General features: G+C 49.9%; 1 protein-coding gene across 3 annotated transcripts in view; it reads left to right on the top strand.

Moving 5' to 3' along the window:
* LOC140421890 (uncharacterized) overlaps positions 1–21,556 on the top strand; it is a 75,231-nt gene that overhangs the window by 37,228 nt on the left and 16,447 nt on the right. For 2 of the 3 annotated variants that reach the window (XM_072506857.1, XM_072506856.1), the window contains exon 2: positions 14,517–21,221. The exons of the other annotated variant lie outside the window; for it this stretch is intronic. In XM_072506857.1, coding sequence (XP_072362958.1) covers positions 14,880–15,650 — 771 coding nt within the window. In that variant the 5' untranslated portion in view covers positions 14,517–14,879 and the 3' untranslated portion in view covers positions 15,651–21,221. Of the gene's footprint in view, positions 1–14,516; positions 21,222–21,556 lie in introns of those variants that run through there. 3 annotated transcript variants of the gene reach the window in all.

Genomic DNA, 21,556 nt, shown 5'->3' on the forward strand with positions numbered 1-21,556 from the left:
ACCGGGATGGCCGGATTGGTGGTTGGACCTTCATGGCGTAGAAGGCTGACCATGCTATGAGGTTGGCGGAGGCGCCAGTGTCCAGGCGGAAAGTGATCGGCGATCGGTTGACCGTCAGGGTGGCACTCCATTCATCGGCCGAATTGATGGTGTTGACCCGATTCCCATCAATGACCGCAACCCGAAAGGCGTCTTGGTCATCTGTGTCATCGGTTTGGTTGTCGTGATGCGGAGGCTGAATGGTCCGCACGTTCCTGCGAGGTGGTCGGAAATGTAGAAGATCAACAGGTTGAGCCGCTCGACAGTAGGCAGCGTAGTGGCCCATGTTGCCACAGCGTAGGCATTGTCGGGTTTTCGCAGGACATAGCCCTTTTAAATGTGCAGCTCCACAGTTGCCTCACATCGAGATGCCATGGCGTTCGTTACGCCTCTGCGCATGCGCAGTTCGGTCTTGCGTTGGGCGCGCCTGCGCAGCACGTCCCTCAGTGTTGCCGTAGGTTTTGGCGCGCACAAACGCGGGAGGCCTTGAAAAGCACGCGAAACGGCCGCCCTCGTCCGGGCCGGGAGAAACCCGATTGCCTGGACGCGTTCGGCCTTGTGGGTGGCCTGGCTTGCCGATTCGGTCGCGTGGGACCCCCTCTGTGCCGATTCGGTCGCCTGAAATTGGGCATAGCGGCTAGTCGCATTCTCACGCAGGACACAGGCTTCAACTGCAGATGCTAAGGTCAGGCCTTTTATTTTTAGAAGTTGCTGGCGTAGGCCGCCGGATTCAATGCCAAAAACGATCTGGTCCCGGATCATGGACTCTGAGGTGGTGTTGTAACCGCAGGACTGCGCGACTATGCGGAGGTGCGTCAGGAAGGACTGAAAGAGCTCATCCTTACCTTGCAGGCACTGCTGAAAGACATACCTCTCAAAGCTCTTGTTGACCTCAACATTGAAGTGCTTGTCGAGCTTGAGGAGGACCGTGTCATACTTAGCTTTGTTCTCGCCTTCAGCGAACACCAAGGAGTTGTATACATCGATGGCGTGCTGACCTGCGGTAGTGAGGAGCATAGCAATCTTCGTTTTGTCCGAGGCGCCCTGTTTTTCATTGGCTTGCATGAAGTGTTCGAAGCGCTGCTTGAAGAGCGTCCAATTTGTGCCCAGGTTCCCAGCGACTTGCAACGGCTGCGGTTTGTTGAGGGTGTCCATGGCTCAGGATGGCAGATTTGCTGGTCGGTATCGATTCACTTCTGGTACCATGAAGTGTTGGGTGCTCTGAGGTACAGACGAACCAACACGGTTGCGATTGGTACAACGCAATTTTATTCCATTAAACTATTTATACATCAGACTTGGTACTCAGCACGTTGTGACTGTATGAGTGTCTTGCTTTGGGGTCCTGGCCCTGTGCCGTCTCCAGATGGACTGCCCAGGAAGTGTCGTGTTTCTTGTTTTGTACTGTGTCTGCTCTTGTCTGTGATTGGCTGTCGTGTTATGTGTGCTAATTGGTCCGTTGCTCTGTCTATCATTATGTATGTGTTATGATGTATGTTTGAATATCATGACAGTTATCGCTCGTTTGGTCAACATTTATATCAGAGAGACCAAATGTAGACTGGATAATCGCTTTGCTGAGCACCTTCGGTCTGTGCGCATTCGGGAACCGGACCTTCCCGTTTCTGGCCAGTTTAACACCAAGACCCTGCTCCCATGCCCACATATCTGTCCTTGGCCTGCGGCAATGTTCCAGTGAAGCTCAATGCAATCTGGAGGAAAAGCATCTAATCTTCCAGTTAGGCACGCTACAGCCTTCCAGTCTCAACATCGAATTCAACAACTTCAGATGATTAGCTCTACCCCACCTTGTCCCATTTTGTTTGGTTCCATTTCATTTTAACTGTCTTTTATCTTTTATTTCTTTCTGATCTTTCCTTATATATATATATATATATATATATATATATATATATCCCCCCTCCCCCTCCACTCTTTTCCCCTATCTTAACCCCCTTTACTTACCTTTTCTCCCATTTGCTGCCCCTTCCACACTTTTTCTCATTTTACCTCTCTCCCACCCATGTCCCCCCTGCCCCCACATCTCCATCTGTCACAGCTTAATCTCTGATTTTAGTTTCTCTGCTGTTTGGCCTTTCACACCTTTTATTCTCTCTGGGGGCTGGGTGTTACTGATCTATAATGTTCTATGATTTTTCTTCTGCTTTTGTTTGTTTCATTGAAAATGCCTGAATAAAATATATTTTTAAAAATGAATGGAGAAGCAGGCTTGAAGGGCCGAATGGCCTCCTCCTGCTTCTATTTTCTTTTTATATTTCTATATATTGAAGGGGGCCATCTGGGATGGGCTAGGTACAGGGTGGAATTAAGGGGGCGGGAGTTAAGTGGAGAAGATGAGGGATGGTAGAGGGGATTGCAGTCTCCAGCCTCCGGTAAGGCTGGTCCCGTGGAACGTCCGGGGACTGAATGGGCCGGTTAAAAGGTCGCGGGTCTTCGCTCACCTCAGGAACTTGAAAGTGGGGTGGTCTTTCTGCAGGAGAAGCACCTCCTTGTGAAGGACCAGGTTAGGTTACGGAAGGGGTGGGTCGGGCAGGTTTTCCACTCGGGGTTTGATTTGAAATCGAGGGGAGTGGCGATTTTAATTAACAGCCGGTGGTGTTGGTAAACGTGTCTGCACCAAATTGGGATGATGTGGGTTTTATGAGAGGGTTGGTGGCAGCGATCCCGGATTTGGCCACGCAGCAGTTGTTCGTTGGAGGGGATTTAAACTGTGTCCGCGGTTTCATCTGGGGTTGTTGGCGGATGGAGGTTTTGTGATAAGGTGCGGGCGGTGATTAAGGAGTATGTGGAGTTGAATCAGAATGGGGAGGTATTGGTAGCCATTATTTGGGAAGTACTGAAAGCACTGGTCCGGGGAGAAATGATTTTGTTTAAGACTCGGGCGGATAGGGAAAGGAGGGAGGAAAATGACTGTCTAGTGAGCGAGATAGTGGAGGTGGACAGGGAGTATTCGAGGGTGCCCACTGCGGAGGGATTGGCGAGGAGGAAAGGGTTGCAGAGGCAGTTTGACAGGTTGACAACGGGGAGGGCAGTAGGGAAATTACGTAAGGCAAGAGGGGTGTAATATGAGTATGGGGAGAAGGCGAGCCGCGTGCTGGCGCACCAGCTGCGGAGGCAGGCCGCGTCCAGGGAAATATTGAAGACATGGACTGCGGCTGGGCATGTGGTGTTGGAGCCTGGGAAGATAAACAAAGTCTTTCGGGAGTACTACCTGGGACTTTAGGAGGGGGATATGGGGCGGTTTCTGGACGAGCTGGAGTTTCCCCAGGTGAAGGAAGCAAAGAGCAGGCGTTGGAGGAGCCCCTGGGGCTGAGAGAGGTGCTGTGTATTTTATCAGGGGTATGAAGTCAGGGAAGGCCCCAGGGCCGCATGGGTACCCGGCAGAATTTTACAAGGGGTTTCCGACAGACCTGGACACTTAGAAGGCGTTTGATTGGGTGGAGTGGTGGTATTTGTTCGAGGTTTCTGCAAGGTTTAGATTTGGGCCGTGATTTGTGGCATGGGTGCAGTTGCTGGATGTGGCGCCAAGGGCGAGTGTGAGGACGTATAATATGAGTTTGCGAAGTTTGACTGAGGCTGAGGTGCCAGCTGTCGCCGTTGCTGTTTGCCCCGGCCACAGAGGCGTTGGCGATGGCTCTTAGAGGGTCGGTGGAGTGGTGGGGGATTATGAGGGGACACAGGGATCATTGGGTGTAGCTCTCTGCCGATGACCTCTTGCTGTATGTTTCGGATCCGCTGGAGAGTATGGGAAGGATTATGGGCCTGCTGGGGAGGTTTGGAGGGTGCTAGGGGTGTAAACTGAATGTAGGGAAAAGCGAGGTTTTCCCAGTGAATGGATGGGACAGCGGGCTAATTTTGTGGGGATGCCATCCACGGGAGCGAGGGATAGGTTTAGGTATTTGGAGATTCAGGTAGCGAGGGAATGGACGGGGCTCCATAAGTGGAACTTAACGAAGCTGGTGGAGGAAGCCAGGGAGGATGTTAAGAGGTGGGATGCACTGCACTTGACGTTGGCGGGGAGGGTCCAAGTGGTGAAAATGAATATTCTGCCGAGGGTCTTGTTTATTTTTCAGGCTCTCCCGATCTTTATATCAAACGCCTTTTTACGCAAATTGGCCACGATCATTTTGGACTTTGTGTGGGCAGGGAAGGTGCCGAGGGTGGGGGGACCCTGCTACAGAGGCAGCTGGGGGGAGTTGTCATTGCCGAACCTGTTTCATTATTATTGGGCGGCGAATGTTGACAAGGTGCGGTGGTGGTGGGAAGGAGAAGTGGTAGAGAGGAGGAACCTTGTAAGGGGTCTCGGTCTTTTTTTTTGTAACTTTAGTGTACCCAATTCATGTTTTCCAATTAAGGGGCAATTTAGTGTGGCCAATCCACTTAGCCTGCACACCTTTGGGTTTTGGAGACAAAACCCTTGCAAACACGGGGAGAATGTGCAAACTCCACACGGACAGTGACCCAGAGCCGGGATTGAACTTGGAGCCTGGGGTGCCTTGAGGTAGCAGTGCTAATCACTTTGCCGCCGTGCTGCCCTCGTAAGGGGTCTAGATTGAGGGCTATGGTGACGGCAGCGTTGCCAATGGCTCTGAGTAGGTATTCAGGGGGCCCGGTGGTGCAGTCCACGGTGAAGATATGGATCAGTTGAAGAGGCATTTTAGGGTGGAAGGGATGTCGGTGTTAACGCCGCTGTGCGAGACGAATGGGTTTGAGCCGAGGGGGATGGATAGTGCATACAGGAGGTGGAGGAAGGTGGGGCTGGTCAAGGTGAGGTATCTGCATTTGGAGGAAGGGTTCGCCAGTCTGGAGGAGCTAAGGGAGAGGGTAGAGCTGTCCAGGGGGAGTGAGTTTGGGTATCTGCAGGTTAGGGACTTTGCACAAAAGGTCAGGAGGGGGTTCCCTAGGTTGCCTGGATACAACCTGCTGGGCGACTGCTGTTTCCGGATGTGGAAGGTGAGGGAAGAATTGGGGATATATACAAGTGGCTGGGGGAGCAGGGAGGCGAGCTGGTGGTGAAGATCAAGGAGAAATGGGAAGCGGAGTTGGGAGGGGAGATCAGTTGGGGAGTATGGGGCGAGGCACTGCAAAGGGCAAACGGGACCTCCTCTTGTGCAAGGATGAGCCTGATATAGTTTAAGGTGGTGGATGCAAATGAGTCGGATGAGAATGAGTGGGTTCTTTCAGGGGGTAGCAGATGTGTGTGAGAGGTGTGGGCGGGGGCCAGAGAATCACGTGCACATTGATTGGATTGGATTTGATTTGTTTATTGTCACGTGTACCGAGGTACAGTGAAAAGTATTTTTCTGCGAGCAGCTCAAAAAAAAACATAATAGGGGAACACAACATATACAATGTAACTACATAAGCACTGGCATCGGATGAAGCATACAGGGTGTAGTGTTAATAAGGTCAGTCCGTAAGAGGGTCATTTAGGAGTCTGGTGACAGTGGGGAAGAAGCTGTTTTTGAGTCTGTTCATGCGTGTTCTCAGACTTCTGTATCTCCTGCCCGATGGAAGAAGTTGGAAGAGTGAGTAAGCCGGGTGGGGGGGTCTTTGATTATGCTGCCCGCTTTCCCCAGGCAGCGTGAGGTGTAGATGGAGTCAATGGATGGGAGGCAGGTTCGTGTGACGGACTGGGCTGTGTTCACGACTCTCTGAAGTTTCTTGCGGTCCTGGGCCGAGCAGTTGATCAATGACCACTAAAGCGAGGTTGTAGTCCAACTGAAGGCTTTAATAAGCTAGATGTTTCCCCCAGCAGCTCAGGTACAGAATGAAGGCTGCTGGGGCAGCACGGGCTCTTATACCCCGCCTAGCAGGGCGGAGCTACCATACATCCTAACCAATAGAAAGCATACAGTTTCCACCAATGGTGCGCCAGTCTATCAGGTACCGTAATACCTCTAATACCACATTCACCCCGTTCAAAAAGAGTCCGGCGGGGGTGGTTGCCTGATACTACAAACATGGCAAAGTGGTAGAATTAGTTATGGAGGTACCATAATACCGCCGTTCAGCGTTTTGTAACTATTTACAATTCTGATACCTATTTACATTTGATGATTTAAATTTACAGTTTTGCAGTTTACAATTTAAAATGGAGCAATCAGTCGATCGGGGGCCCTGGTCGTCCTCTGTGATTGTTGCAGCTTTGGTGGTGACTCCGGTGGAGGCTCGGGCGTCTGTGACTCCGGGAGCGTGGCTTCGATCTCCATGGCAGCTTCGGCACCCCTAGACGGCGCTGGTGGGGAAAACAGTTGACCTGGGAAGGGAGCGCCTGCGGGGAGCGTCGGTGGTTGGGGGGGCCTAGACGGGGCCGGCGGAGGGGAGGGTGGGACTGGTGTCTGGGGTGTGCGCGGGGCTCCAGCGGGCGCCAGGTCTTGTAGGGAGACCGTATCTTGTTGGCCGTCGGGGTACGCCACGTAGGCGTTCTGGGGGTTAGCATGGAGCAGATGGACCCTCTCGACCAACGGGTCCGACTTGTGTGCCACACGTGTTTTCGGAGCAGGATGGGTCCGGGTGCTACCAGCCAAGTCGGGAGCGAGGTCCCAGAGGAGGACTTCCTGGGGAAGACAAGGAGACGTTTGTGAGGTGTCTGGTTGGTGGTGGTACAAAGCAGTGACCGGATGGAGTGGAGTGCATCCGGGAGGACTTCCTGCCAGCGGGAGACTGGGAGGTTCCTGGACCGTAGGGCCAGTGGGATGGTCTTCCAGACTGTTCCGTTCTCCCTCTCTACCTGTCCGTTATTCCGGGGGTTGTAACTGGACATCCTGCCCGAGGCGATGCCCTTGCTGAGCAGGAATTGACGTAGTTCGTCGCTCATAAAGGGGGGCCCCATATCACTATGTATGTAAGCGGGGAACCCGAACAGTGCAAAGCTGCTATGGAGGGCCTTGATGACAGTGATTGCGGTCATGTCAGGGCAGGGGATGGCGAATGGGAACCGGGAATACTCATCAATCACGTTCAGGATGTACGTGTTGCGGTCGGTGGAGGGGAGGGGGCCTTTGAAGTCCATGCTAAGGCGTTCAAAGGGACGGGGAGCCTTTATCAGGTGCGCCCTCTCTGGCCGGTAGAAGTGTGATTTGCACTCCGCGCAGATTTGGCAGTCCCTGGTGGCTGTCCTGACCTCCTCGATGGAGTAGGGCAGAACATAGAACATAGAAAATACAACACAGAACAGGCCCTTCGGCCCACGATGTTGTGCCGAACCTTTGTCCTGGATTAATCACAGATTATCATTGAATTTACAGTGCATAAGGAGGCCATTCGGCCCTTTGAGTCTGCACCGGCTCTTGGAAAGAGCACCCTACCCAAACTCAACACCTCCACCCAACACCAAGGGCAATTTGGACATTAAGGGCAATTTATCATTGGCCAATTCACCTAACCCACACATCTTTGGACTGTGGGAGGAAACCGGAGCACCCGGAGGAAACCCACGCAGACACGGGGAGGACGTGCAGACTCCGCACAGACAGTGACCCAAGCCGGAATCGAACCTGGGACCCTGGAGCTGTGAAGCAATTGTGCTATCCACAATGCTACCGTGCTGCCCTTGAGAACAAATAAATCTACACTATATCATTTTACCGTAATCCATGTACCTATCCAATAGCTGCTTGAAGGTCCCTAATGTTTCCGACTCAACTACTTCCACAGGTAGTGCATTCCATGCCCCCACTACTCTCTGGGTAAAGAACCTACCTCTGATATCCCTCCTATATCTTCCACCTTTCACCTTAAATTTATGTCCCCTTGTAATGGTTTGTTCCACCCGGGGAAAAAGTCTCTGACTGGCTACTCTATCTATTCCCCTGATCATCTTATAAACCTCTATCAAGTCACCCCTCATCCTTCTCCGTTCATAGAATCATAGAATCATAGAAGTTTACAGCATGGAAACAGGCCCTTCGGCCCAACCAGTCCATGCCGCCCAGTTTTTTACCACTAAGCTAGTCCCAGTTGCCCGCACTTGGCCCATAACCCTCTATACCCATCTTACCCATGTAACCATCTAAATGCTTTTTGAAAGACACAATTGTACCCGCTTCTACTACTACCTCTGGCAGCCCATTCCAGACACTCACTACCCTCTGAGTGAAGAAAGTGCCCCTCTGGGCCCTTCTGAATCTCTCCCCTCTCACCTTAAACCTATGCCCTCTAGTTTTAGACTCCCCTACCTTTGGGAAAAGATGTTGACTATCTACCTTATCTATGCCCCTCATTATTTTATAGACCTCTATAAGATCACCCCTAAGCCTCCTACGCTCCAGGGAAAAAAGTCCCAGTCTATCCAGCCTCTCCTTATAACTCAAACCATCAAGTCCCGGCAACATCCTAGTAAATCTTTTCTGCACTCTTTCTAGTTTAATAATATCCTTTCTATAATAGGGTGACCAGAACTGCACACAGTATTCCAAGTGTGGCCGTACCAATGTCTTGTACAACTTCAACAAGACGTCCCAACTTCTATATTCAATGTTCTGACCAATGAAACCAAGCATGCCGAATGCCTTCTTCACCACCCTGTCCACCTGCGACTCCACCTTCAAGGAGCTATGAACCTGTACTCCTAGATCTCTTTGTTCTATAACTCTCCCCAACGCCATACCATTAACTGAGTAGGTCCTGGCCTGATTCGATCTGCCAAAATGCATCACCTCACATTTATCTAAATTAAACTCCATCTGCCATTCGTCGGCCCACTGGCCTAATTGATCAAGATCCCGTTGCAATCCTAGATAACCTTCTTCACTATCCACTGTGCCACCAATCTTGGTGTCATCTGCAAACTTACTAACCATGCCTCCTAAATTCTCATCCAAATCATTAATATAAATTCCGTTCTAATGAGAAAAGGCCTAGCACCCTCAACCTTTCCTCGTAAGACCTACTCTCCATTCCAGGCAACATCCTGGTAAATCTTCTTTGCACCTTTTCCAAAGCTTCCACATCCTTCCTAAAATGAGGTGCCAGAACTGTACACAGTACTCCAAATGTGGCCTTACCAAAGTTTTGTACAACTGCATCATCACCTCACGGCTCTTAAATTCAATCCCTCTGTTAATGAACGCGAGCACACCATAGGCCTTCTTCACAGCTCTATCCACTTGAGTGGCAACTTTCAAAGATGTATGAACATAGACCCCAAGATCTCTCTGCTCCTCCACATTGCCAAGAACTCTACCGTTAACCCTGTATTCCGCATTCATATTTGTCCTTCCAAAATGGACAACCTCACACTTTTCAGGATTAAACTCCATCTGCCACTTCTCAGCCCAGCTCTGCATCCTATCTATGTCTCTTTGCAGCCAACAACAGCCCTCCTTACTATCCACAACTCCACCAATCTTCGTATCGTCTGCAAATTTACTGACCCACCCTTCAACTCCCTCATCCAAGTCATTAATGAAAATCACAAACAGCAGAGGACCCAGAACTGATCCCTGCAGTACGCCACTGGTAACTGGGATCCAGGCTGAATATTTGCCATCCACCACCACTCTCTGACTTCTCTCGGTTAGCCAGTTCGTTATCCAACTGGCCAAATTTCCCACTATCCCATGCCTCCTTACTTTCTGCATAAGCCTACCATGGGGAACTTTATCAAATGCCTTACTAAAATCCATGTACACTACATCCACTGCTTTACCTTCATCCACATGCTTGGTCACCTCCTCAAAGAATTCAATAAGATTTGTAAGGCAAGACCTACCCCTCACAAATCCGTGCTGGCTATCCCTAATCAAGCAGTGTCTTTCCAGATGCTCAGAAATCCTATCCTTCAGTACCCTTTCCATTACTTTGCCTACCACCGAAGTAAGACTAACTGGCCTGTAATTCCCAGGGTTATCCCTAGTCCCTTTTTTGAACAGGGGCACGACATTCGCCACTCTCCAATCCCCTGGTACCACCCCTGTTGACAGGACGAAAAGATCATTGCCAACGGCTCTGCAATTTCATCTCTTGCTTCCCATAGAATCCTTGGATATATCCCGTCAGGCCCGGGGGACTTGTCTATCCTCAAGTTTTTCAAAATGCCCAACACATCTTCCTTCCTAACAAGTATTTCCTCGAGCTTACCAATCTGTTTCACACTGTCCTCTCCAACAATATCGCCCCTCTCATTTGTAAATACAGAAGAAAAGTACTCGTTCAAGACCTCTCCTATCTCTTCAGACTCAATACACAATCTCCCGCTACTGTCCTTGATCGGACCTACCCTCGCTCTAGTCATTCTCATATTTCTCACATATGTGTAAAAGGCCTTGGGGTTTTCCTTGATCCTACCCGCCAAAGATTGTTCATGCCCTCTCTTAGCTCTCCTAATCCCTTTCTTCAGTTCCCTCCTGGCTATCTTGTATCCCTCCAATGCCCCGTCTGAACCTTGATTCCTCAGCCTTACATAAGTCTCCTTTTTCCTCTTAACAAGACATTCAACCTCTCTTGTCAACCATGGTTCCCTCACTCGACCATCTCTTCCCTGCCTGACAGGGACATACATATCATCCGCAGGTTGCGGGTCTTGATAAAATGGAAAAAGCGAGTGAATCCCGGGTGGCAGAGGTCCTCGTGGAGGGCTCGGAGGCGGTCCACTTGTGTGGTGGCACATGTGCCGCGGGACAGGGCGTCAGGAGGCTCGTTCAGCTTCCCGGGACGATACAAGATCTCGTAGTTGTAGGTGGAGAGTTCTATCCTCCACCGCAAGATCTTGTCGTTTTTTATCTTGCCCTGCTCTGCATTATCGAACATGAAAGCAACCGACCGTTGGTCAGTGAGGAGAGTGAATCTCCTGCCGGCCAGGTAATGCCTCCAATGTCGCACAGCTTCTACTATGGTTGGGTCTCCTTTTCGACTGAGGAATGGCGGATTTCGGAAGCATGGAGGGTACCGGAGAAGAAGGCCACAGGTCTGCCCGCTTGGTTGAGGGTGGCCGCCAGAGCTACGTCAGACGCAACGCTCTCGACCTGGAAGGGGAGGGACTCGTCGATGGCGTGCATCGTTGCCTTTGCAATGTTTGCTTTGATGCGGCTGAATGCCTGGCGGGCCTCTATTGACAGGGGAAAAGCTGTGGATTGGATCAGGGGATGGGCCTTGTCCGCATAGTTGGGGACCCACTGGGCGTAGTAACTGAAAAACCCTAGGCAGCACTTCAGGGCCTTGGAGCAGTGAGGGAGGGGGAACTCCATGAGGGGGCGCATGCGTTCAGGGTCGCGGCCTATAACTCCATTTCGCACTACTTAGCCGAGAATGGCTAGGCGGTCGGTGCTAAACACACATTTATCCTTCTTGTCTGTAAGGTTAAGGATTTTTGCGGTCTGGAGGAATTTTCGGAGGTTGGTGTCGTGATCCTGCTGGTCGTGGCCGCAGATGGTGACATTATCGAGATACGGGAATGTAAACCGTACCAGTCAACCATTCGGTCCATCTCGCGCTGGAAGACCGAGACCCCGTTGGTGACACCGAAGGGAACCCTTAAGAGGTGGTAGAGCCGCCCATCTGGCTCGAAGGCAGTGTATTTGCTGTCACTAGTGCGGATGGGGACTTGAGATCCACCGTGGAGAAGACCTTGTATTGCGCAATCCTGTTTACCAGGTCGGATATGCGGGGGAGAGGGTACGCGTCCAGCTGCGTAAACCTGTTGATGGTCTGACTGTAGTCGATGACCATCCTGTGCTTCTCCCCGGTCTTTAGCACCACTACTTGAGCTCTCCAGGGGCTGTTACTGGCTTCAATGACCCCTTCCCTCAGTAGCCTTTGGACCTCTGACCTGATGAAGGTCCAGTCCTGGGCACTGTACCGTCTGCTCCTGGTGGCGACGGGTTTGCAATCCAGGGTGAGGTTTGCAACCAGGGAAGGCGGGTCGACCTTAAGGTTCCGCAAGGTCGCAGACAGTAAGGGGGGGGGGGGGGGGTATAGGATCGCCGAATTTGAAGGTTAGACTTTGGAGATTACACTGGAAGTCTAAACCCAGGAGTGTAGCCGTGCAGAGGTGGGGAAGGACGTAGAGACGGAAATTTTTGAACTCCCTTCCCTGGACTGTGAGGTTCGCTACACAAAACCCCTTTATCTCCACCGAGTGTGAACCGGAGGCCAGGGAGATTTTTTGATTAACTGGGTGGACGAGGAGAGAACAGCGCCTTACCGTGTCGGGGTGTATGAAGCTCGCCGTGCTCCCAGAGTCGATTAGGCAGGACGTCTCGTGCCCGTTGATGAATACAGTCGTAGCAGTTGAAAGTATTCGAGGCCGGGACTAATCCAGGGTCACCGAGGCTAATCTCCTCCTCCACTATCCTGGCTAAGACCGCGAACACTCCCGCCCAGAATCTTCTCAATTATACACAACCCCAAAACATGTGTGTGGTATTAGAGATATTATGGTACCTGATAGACTGGAGCACCATTGGTAGAAACTGTATGCTTTTTCTGAAACCCCAAATACCGTCACCAAAGGGTCCGGGTCCACCTCCTCCTCCACTATCCTGGCTAAGGCCGCGAACACTCCCGCCCAGAATCTTCTCAATTATACACAACCCCAAAACATGTGTGTGGTATTAGAGTTATTACAATACCTGATAGACTGGAGCACCATTGGTGGAAACTGTATGCTTTTTATTGGTTAGGATGTATGGTAGCTCCGCCCTGCTAGGCGGGGTATAAGAGCCCGTGCTGCCCCAGCAGCCTTCTTCTGTACCTGAGCTGCTGGGGGAAACATCTAGCTTATTAAAGCCTTCAGTTGGACTACAACCTCGCTTTAGTGGTCATTGATCATGCATCAATTTAAGAAGCTAGTTTTTTTTTTAAAAAAAAGGATGGAGGTCCGAATCAAGCCGGAGTGGTGACGGTATTTGGGGTTTCAGAGAAGCTGGAGCTCGTGGAGAGGAGGAAAGACGATGTTGTGGCCTTCGCCTCTCTGATTGCATGGCGGCGAATTTTACTGGAGTGGTGGTCGGCATCGCCATCGGGGGTAGCGGCTTGGTTAGTTGATCTGTACGACTTTCTGCGGTTAGAGAAGATAACGTATGAGTTAAGGGGCTCTGCAGAGGGGTTTGAGAGAAGGTGGGGGATGTTTGTGACTGTGTTTGAGGAGCTGTTCGTCGCAGGGGCCGAGGGCCGGGGGGGGGGGGGGGGGGGGGGGGTGGCTGGGGGAAGGGAAACAATTTGTACAAACTATATAGTTGATTGCTGGGAAGTATGTTTCCCGGGCTGCTTATTTGCTGTAACCTGTTTTAATACATGTTTGTGATAAAATACATTTAAAAAAACATTTCTATGTATTGCTGTGGATCTGGGGTCACATGGAGGCCGGACCAGGTAAGGACGGCAGATTTCCTTCCCTGAATGACATGAGCGAACCAGTTGGGTTTTTACGACAAGCGGCAATGGTTCCATGGTCATCATCAGACTGTTAATTCCAGACTTTTACTGAATTCAAATTGCACCATCTGCTGTGGTGGGATTCGAACCCTGGGCCCCAGAGCATTTACAAAGCATCTGCTGTGACAAAGAGTCATCCAGACTCGAAACGTTAGCTCCCTTCTCTCCCCACAGATGCTGTCAGACCTGCTGCGATTGGCCAGTATTTTCTGTTTCTGTTTCAGATTCCAACATCTGCAGTAATTTGCTTTTATCCCCAGAACATTATCCTGGATCTCTGGATTACTGAGCCAGTGATAATACCACTGCACCATGCACAGTGGCTAGCACTGTGCCAAAGACCCGGGTTCGATCCCGGGTCACGGTCTGTGTGGAGTTTGCACATTCTCCCCGTGTCTGCGTGGGTCTCCCTTCCGCAACACAAAAAAGTGCAGGGTAGGTGGATTGTCCCTGTTCCCCTGAAAGTTTATTTCCCTCAAGTGCCGATCCAATTTCACTTTGAAATAATTTGCCTGCCAGTTCCAGATTTCTCACATCCTCCTCCCACGTAGGGTTCAGTATATTGCTCATTATCAGTTCAGTTATATACACTGGGCCCGGTTTAGCTCAGATGGCTGGACAGTTGGTCCGAGATGCAGAGCGACGCCAACAGCGTGGGTTCAATTCCCGTACTGGCTGAGGTTATTGATGAAGGCCCACTTTCTCAACCTTGCCCCTCGCCTGAGGTGTGGTGATGGTCAGATTAAATCACCACCAGGCAGCTCTCCCCCGCAAAGGAGAAAGCAGCCTCTGGTCATCTGGGACTATGGCGACTTTGCTATAGATACAAATGGAGAATACAAGCAGCCTGGACAAAGATTTTAAGGTCTCTCTGTCTGGGACATGAAACAGTGACCATGGACCTGTTGCTCAAATTAAATCGTACCTTAACAGGAATTGGGAGGGTATATATTGGGTGGAGTGAGTGTTGGATGACTTTTGGGAAGGAGAGAGGATCGAATGTTCACAGAAACTAGAATTGTCTGTTCTGAATGTCTATCCTGTACTGACAGTGATGATTTTGTAAACTCCTTTTACAGGATCTCAGAAGGTGAGGATTTACAGACAGAAATCTCAAAGCAAACTTCACGTCAACATCCGACAGCGTCGCTCCATTCATCGGGACTGGAATATCCTCGGCCTTTAAATCTCGCAGGAGAAATGTTTGTCTGTTCTGTCTGCTTCAGAATGTTTTAAACATCAGTGTGACTGGAAAAGCCCCGAGACACACGCACCCGAGTGAGAGTGTTCCAGAGCACTGACTGTGGAAAGAGCTTTAACCAGTTACACAGCCTGAAAAAACATCGCACCGTTCGCAGTGGGAGAGACTGTACACGTGTTCTCTGTGTGGACGAGGCCTCAACTGGGCGGTGAACCTGGAGAGACACAAGGACACCCGCACCATGGAGAAACCGTGGAAATGTGGGGACTGTGGGAAGGGATTTGGAGCCCCATCACGACTGGAAGCTCATCAACGCAGTCACACTGGGGAGAGGCCGTTCACCTGCTCTCAGTGTGAGATGGGATTCATTCGGTTATCCAACCTGCGGGCACACCAGCGAGTTCACACTGGGGAGAGGCCGTTCACCTGCTCTCAGTGTGGGAAGGGATTCGCTCACTTATCCAACCTGCGGACACACCAGCGAGTTCACACTGGGGAGAGGCCGTTCACCTGCTCTCAGTGTGGGAAGGGATTTGCTCACTTATCCACCCTGCGGACACACCAGCGAGTTCACACTGGGGAGAGGCCATTCACCTGCCCTCGCTGTGGCAATCGATTCACACAGTCATCTCACCTGCAGGCACACCAGCGAGTTCACACTGGGGAGAGGCCATTCATCTGTCCTCAGTGTGGGAAGGGATTCACTCGGTCATCTTACTTGCAGGAACACCAGCGAGTTCACACTGGGGAGAAGCCGTTCATCTGCTCTCAGTGTGGGAAGGGATTCACTCGGTCATCTCACCTGCAGATACACCAGCGAGTTCACACTGGGGAGAGACCGTTCACCTGCTCTGTGTGTGGGAAGGGATTCAGCGATTCATCCTCACGGCTGTCACACCAGCGAGTCCACACCGGGGAGAAGCCGTTCACCTGCTCAGAGTGTGGGAAGGGATTTACTCGGTCAACCTTCCTGCTCAAACACCAGCAGGTTCACATCGGGAAGAGGCTGTGATACAATCTCTTATTTTGTCTTCAAATGAGAACCACAGGTCCAGTTGCTTTGAGGTGTCTAAAAATACAACTTTATTTGCTAAACATTCACCTTGTTTCTGTTAAATAAAAAAACTTAATCAAAACGTAGATCCAATAATACATCAAAACATAATAATGAGAATTAAACGAAAACAGAAGAAATATTAGAAAATCAATAGATGGTTCAGAATTTCTTCAAGCATAAGTTCAGAATAAAGCTTTAATCATGAAGCCTTATTCTTAAAGAAATTCTGATGAATGATCTAATCCCTCATTTACTCTCATTGGTTTCTAATTCTCAGCTGAAGCTTCCTGGTTTATTCAAATAACTGTCTGTCACTTAGAAAATGATTTATTATCCAAGCATTGGTCACTACTTAATATTTACTAATCTCCATCAAATTAATTAAATGTCTACGTGCCGCCGCCACGTGAACCAATCCTACAAATGTAAGGTGCTGGCATTATGCTGTTGCTAAGGCTTTGAGACATTTTTATTACCAAATGTTGCTGTTGCTAAGGCTTTGATACATTTGTTATGAGCCAGGGTTTAGAGAACCCCAAAGTGTATCATGGAGTTCACCTGACCCACAACTTTGAATAGATTGTGGTATGGGGAGCACACGGCCCACTCTGCAGGTGTGATGCGACAGAAATTTTAATTAAAACACTTTATTTATGAGTCCAGTTAACACTTTATAAACCCACAGTAAACATCTCACAACAACTATCAACACCAATAAATCCCCCAAAGAATACAGTACTCTATAAGTAACTCTTAATCTTTCCTTGCAACATCCATAAGACAAAAAGAACCCTTTTTACAGAAAGACGTCAGGTTTAACTTCATTACTGAGAACAGTTACCACTTTGAAATCACAAAATGAACATTCATAAGCTTGCAGAGACTCCTACACATCTTGCTGTGATTGCAGCTTCTCCAAATCTAAAAGGAAACTAAACACCTGTAGCTGCAAGCCTAAAGTGAAAGTAAAAGCAGACAGACAGCCCAGCTCCACCCACACTCTGACATCACTGACAAACACCCATTTCTTAAAGGTACATCCGTTACAGCTATTTTATAAACCCCCATTTCTTAAAGATACTCTCACATGACGCATTTTTATTACTAAGTGTTGCTGTTGCTCAGGCTGTGATACATTTTCATTACAGAATGTATTAAGGAACAATGGTTTATTAATTATAAGGGGCCTTTTTGCAACTTTTCATGAAACAATGTTAGATTCCAGCATTGCAATTCTTATTTATTATCTGAAATAATGTCTATCTTTCCACATTAGCCTTGTGGATATTCCATTCTCTGTCTGTGCGCTGAATTAAGAAATGGACTGAATCAATTCTAAAAGGCACCAATAAATCATTAAAGCAATAAATCAGTGAATCAATAAATCAGTAAATATCAGGCCGTTCATCTGCTGTGTGTGTGGGAAGGGTTTTCCCTGTTATCCACCCTGCGCAGCTACCAGCGAGTTCACAAGTGATGACAGGGGTTGGACTCTGCTGTTATTGCTGCTGTTAATCACACCCAGGACTGAACCATGTCCATTCTGACACTTGGTGAAGTGGGAGGGTCAGAGGGTTTCTCTCTGCTGGACTCAGTGAGGGGCTGAGGAGATTTATGAGAACGGCACCAGGGATGAGGGACTTCAGTTAGTTGGAGAGACCGGAGCAGCTGAAATTGTTCTCTTCAGACCACAGGGTCATTCGGGAAGGGAAGGAGGCCATTCAGCCCATTGATCCCATGCTGGCTCTCTGTGGAGCAAACCGGTCAGTCCCATTTCCCTCAAGTGCCCATCCAAATTTCATTTTGAAATTGTTCAGGGTGTCTGCTTCCACCATCCTCACGGGCAGCGAGTTCCAGGTCACTCCCTGTGTACCTCCCCACACACCCGCATCTTTCTGTTTTCATTCTTCATGGGATGTGGTGTTTCTGGCCGGGCCCAGCATTTGTTGTCCATCCCTAATTGCCGCTTTAGAAGGTTGTGGGTGAGGCACCTTTTTGAACTGCTGCAGTCTGTGTGGTGTCGGTGACACCCCGGTAACACCCACAGTGCTGTCTGGGAGAGATCCAGAACTTTCCTGCTTTTGTTCTCAATCCCTCTACTTCTGAAGCCCACGATCCCATTTGCTCCAAACAGGAATATCAGAATTGTTTTTTCTTGAACATTTTCCTTGAATAAACTCGGTTTGTTCTCACTGGACCGACGGAGGTTGAGGGGCGGCCTGATAGAGGTCTACAAAATTATGAGGTGCATAGACAGAGTGGATAGTCAGAGGCTTTTCCCCAGGGTAGAGGGGTCAATTACTAGGGGGCATAGGTTTAAGGTGCGAGGGGCAAGGTTTAGAGGAGATGTGCGAGGCAAGTTTTTTACACAGAGGGCAGTGGGTGCCTGGAACTCTCTACCGGAGGAGGTGGTGGAAGCAGGGACGATAATGACATTTAAGGGGCATCTTGACAAATACATGAATAGGATGGGAATAGAGGGATACGGACCAAGGAAGTGTAGAAGATTGTAGTTTAGTCGCGCAGCATGGTCGGCACGGGCTTGAAGGGCCTGGGCTGTTCCTGTGCTGTACTTTTCTTTGTTCTTTGTTTTGTTCTATTTGAGTGATACTCACAGGGCTAAATTGCTGGCTTTGAAAACAGACCAAGGCAGGCCAGCAGCACGGTTCAATTCCTGTAACAGCCTTCCCGAACGGGCGCCGGAATGTGGCGACGAGGGGCTTTTCACAGTAACTTCATTTGAAGCCTACTTGTGACAATAAGCGATTTTCATTTCATTTCATTTTTACTCTTAAAATGGCTGAAGATGAGTTTGACCACTGACGTAAAAAGAAGCCATTTTGAACTTACATGGGCTGGATTCTCCCATCCTGCGGCTATGTCCACAGGATCCGTCTGCTCCTACGGCCAGAAAGTCGGTGCCGCCCCCTCACCGATCCTCTGCCCGGTGGGGGGGGGCTTTCAGCCGCGCAGCGTAAAGCCCGTGGCTTTACCTATGGATACGGCCAGAGAATGGCCATGCAACATGGTGCCGGCCACGCGTGGACCCGGCCTGCCTCGGGATGGGGCCTTGGGTGACGTCCAGAGGCCGCCCATATGGTGTGTGGAGTACTCCCCGAGTACGGCGTTTTTGAGGGAGTGAGCATCACAAAAACGGTGCCGCCCCCGATTCCGGCACAAACGGGGATTCTCCGGCCCATCGCCGAACACGATTTCAGCGCCGGCGATCGGAGACCCCAGCCCACTGGCTCCATAAGACAATCCAAAATGTTGGAGTCTGGGAAATGAACTGGAAAATGAGGCTCCGCCTACAACTGAGCCAGAAGAAGAGAGTTTAAATGTGGGATTGACCGGGACATTCCCTTTGGATCGAAACAATGGGGAAACTACACACATGGAAGAAAATAAAGTTCAAAAGGTGAACTCTGAACAGACTGTTTACAAAACTGAACTTGAAACCTCCCATCTGAGCAGCAACGAGGACTCTCCTCTCGCAGAAGGAACTTTGGACGATAATTATTGGAAGATGAAAACTTTCAGAACACACAGCAGCAGCAATGTTTCCATCTTCAGTGGACGGTGATTCCTGGACATGGAATTCAGCAGTGTGCTGTCAGCAAGATAGACTTGTGAATGTGAAGGGGACAATGGAGGGATTATTATGTATTTTCCAGGTTATCCTATATTTAAACACTGGGAAACATCGGAGTAGGAGTCGGCCATTCGAGCCTGCTCCATCACTCACCAAGATCACGGCTGTTGTTAAGATGTACAGCACGTTGTAACTGGTAATATTCTGAATGGGATATTATTCATAGAATTTACAGTGCAGTAGGAAGCCATTCGGCCCATCGAGTCTGCACCGGCTCTTGGAAAGAGCACCCTACCCAAGGTCAACACCGCCATCCTATCCCCATAACCCAGTAACCCCACCCAACACGAAGGGCAATTTTGGACACTAAGGGCAATTTATCCCGGCCAATCCACCTAACCTGCACATCTTTGGACTGTGGGAGGAAACCGGAGCACCAGGAGGAAACCCACGCACACACGGGGAGAACGTGCAGACTCCGCACAGACAGTGACCCAAGCCGGAATCGAACCTGGGATCCTGGAGCTGTGAAGCAATTGTGCTATCCACAATGCTACCATGCTGCCCCACTAAGTTCTGCAAAAGGGCAGCTGGGCTCCTTTAGCTGGAGACCCGGAGACATCGGGTCTGACAATTACTGTCCTGTCTCTGTGCAGACCTCAGGGCCGGAAAGTTTGGTTTTGAAGAGGAAAGTCGATTAATTTGAACATCTGTTGGACATCCCAACGAGTCTGTGTTACCGTGGGGATAAGTGATTCAGGGTGGAGCCTTGTTTGGAATTCTGGGTGTTTCTCACAGAAACCAGGCAGTCTGCAGTTAGCTTGGAAGCAACCAGCTGTGGGAGCAGGAGCTGTGAACCAGCTGTGGGAGCAGGAGCTGTGAACCAGCTGTGGGAGCAGGAGCTGTGAACCAGCTGTGGGAGCAGGAGCTGTGAACCAGCTGTGGGAGCAGGAGCTGTGAACCAGCTGTGGGAGCAGGAGCTGTGAACCAGCGGTGGGAGCAGGAGCTGTGAACCGGCTGTGGGAGCAGGGGCTGTGAACCGGCTGTGGGACCCAGGAGCTGTGAACCGGCTGTGGGACCAGGATCTGTGAACCGGCTGTGGGAGCAGGAGCTGTGAACCGGCTGTGGGAGCAGGAGCTGTGAACCGGCTGTGGGAGCAGGAGCTGCGAACCGGCTGTGGGAGCAGGAGCTGCGAACCAGCTGTGGGAGCAGGAGCTGCGAACCAGCTGTGGGAGCAGGAGCTGCGAACCAGATGTGGGAGCAGGAGCTGTGAACCAGCTGTGGGAGCAGAAACTGTGAACCAGCTGTGGGACCAGAGCTGCGAACCAGCTGTGGGAGCAGGAGCTGCGAACCAGCTGTGGGAGCAGGAGCTGCGAACCAGCTGTGGGATCAGGAGCTGTGAACCAGATGTGGGAGCAGGAGCTGTGAACCAGCTGTGGGAGCAGAAGCTGAACCAGCTGTGGGAGCAGGAGCTGTGAACCAGCTGTGGGAGCAGGAGCTGTGAACCAGCTGTGGGAGCAGGAACCTAGAGGGCCAAGAGAACCAGGGGTGTTCCTAATGTTTAAATCCCTCAGGAGAAGGGAGTGAAGCTCCGCTTGGACTGAGGAGTCAACAATTTTGTGGTCTTAAAGGAAAGTTGGAGGGTTGTTCAGTCGAAAGCTGATGGAAGGACCCCAGATATTCTTGGAGCTTGGGGAATAGCTGGGATACTGAGGAGAATTACAGTGAATTCTGGAGAGTTTTCACATACCTTCGGGGTGGTCCTGGGAACAGAAATGAATGGAGTTTAAAGATATTGTTATGTATAAGGGGATGAAGTTTAAAAAGTGGAACTGAGTTTACAGCACAAGTATTTCTATCCCATTGCGTCAAGTTTCTAGATTTTAATTTTCTTTTGTTTTAAAGAAACAGTAAAGTTTGATTTTGGTTAAAAACATGGAATCTTGTGATGTAATTCTTCCAGTTAATTACTGGGTGTTCACATTTCTCTTTAAACATCAATGGTCCCAAACGGTATCGTAACGATTCACACAAACAATATTTCAAAACTATTCGAAAAAGAAAAAATCATGATTTTCCTTTTGTAATCTAATAATAATCGCTTATTGTCACAAGTAGGCTTCAGTAAAGTGACTGTGAAAAGCCCCTAGTCGCCACATTCCGGTGCCTGTTCAGGGAGGGAGGTACGGGTTTTGCACAAGTCATTACATTATTTTTTTTTAAATGTTTTTATTCTCCATTTTCACATTTTCCTTCAAAATGTACACCC

The sequence above is a fragment of the Scyliorhinus torazame genome, chromosome 5, assembly GCF_047496885.1.
Source record: "Scyliorhinus torazame isolate Kashiwa2021f chromosome 5, sScyTor2.1, whole genome shotgun sequence".
Lineage (NCBI taxonomy): Eukaryota > Metazoa > Chordata > Chondrichthyes > Carcharhiniformes > Scyliorhinidae > Scyliorhinus > Scyliorhinus torazame.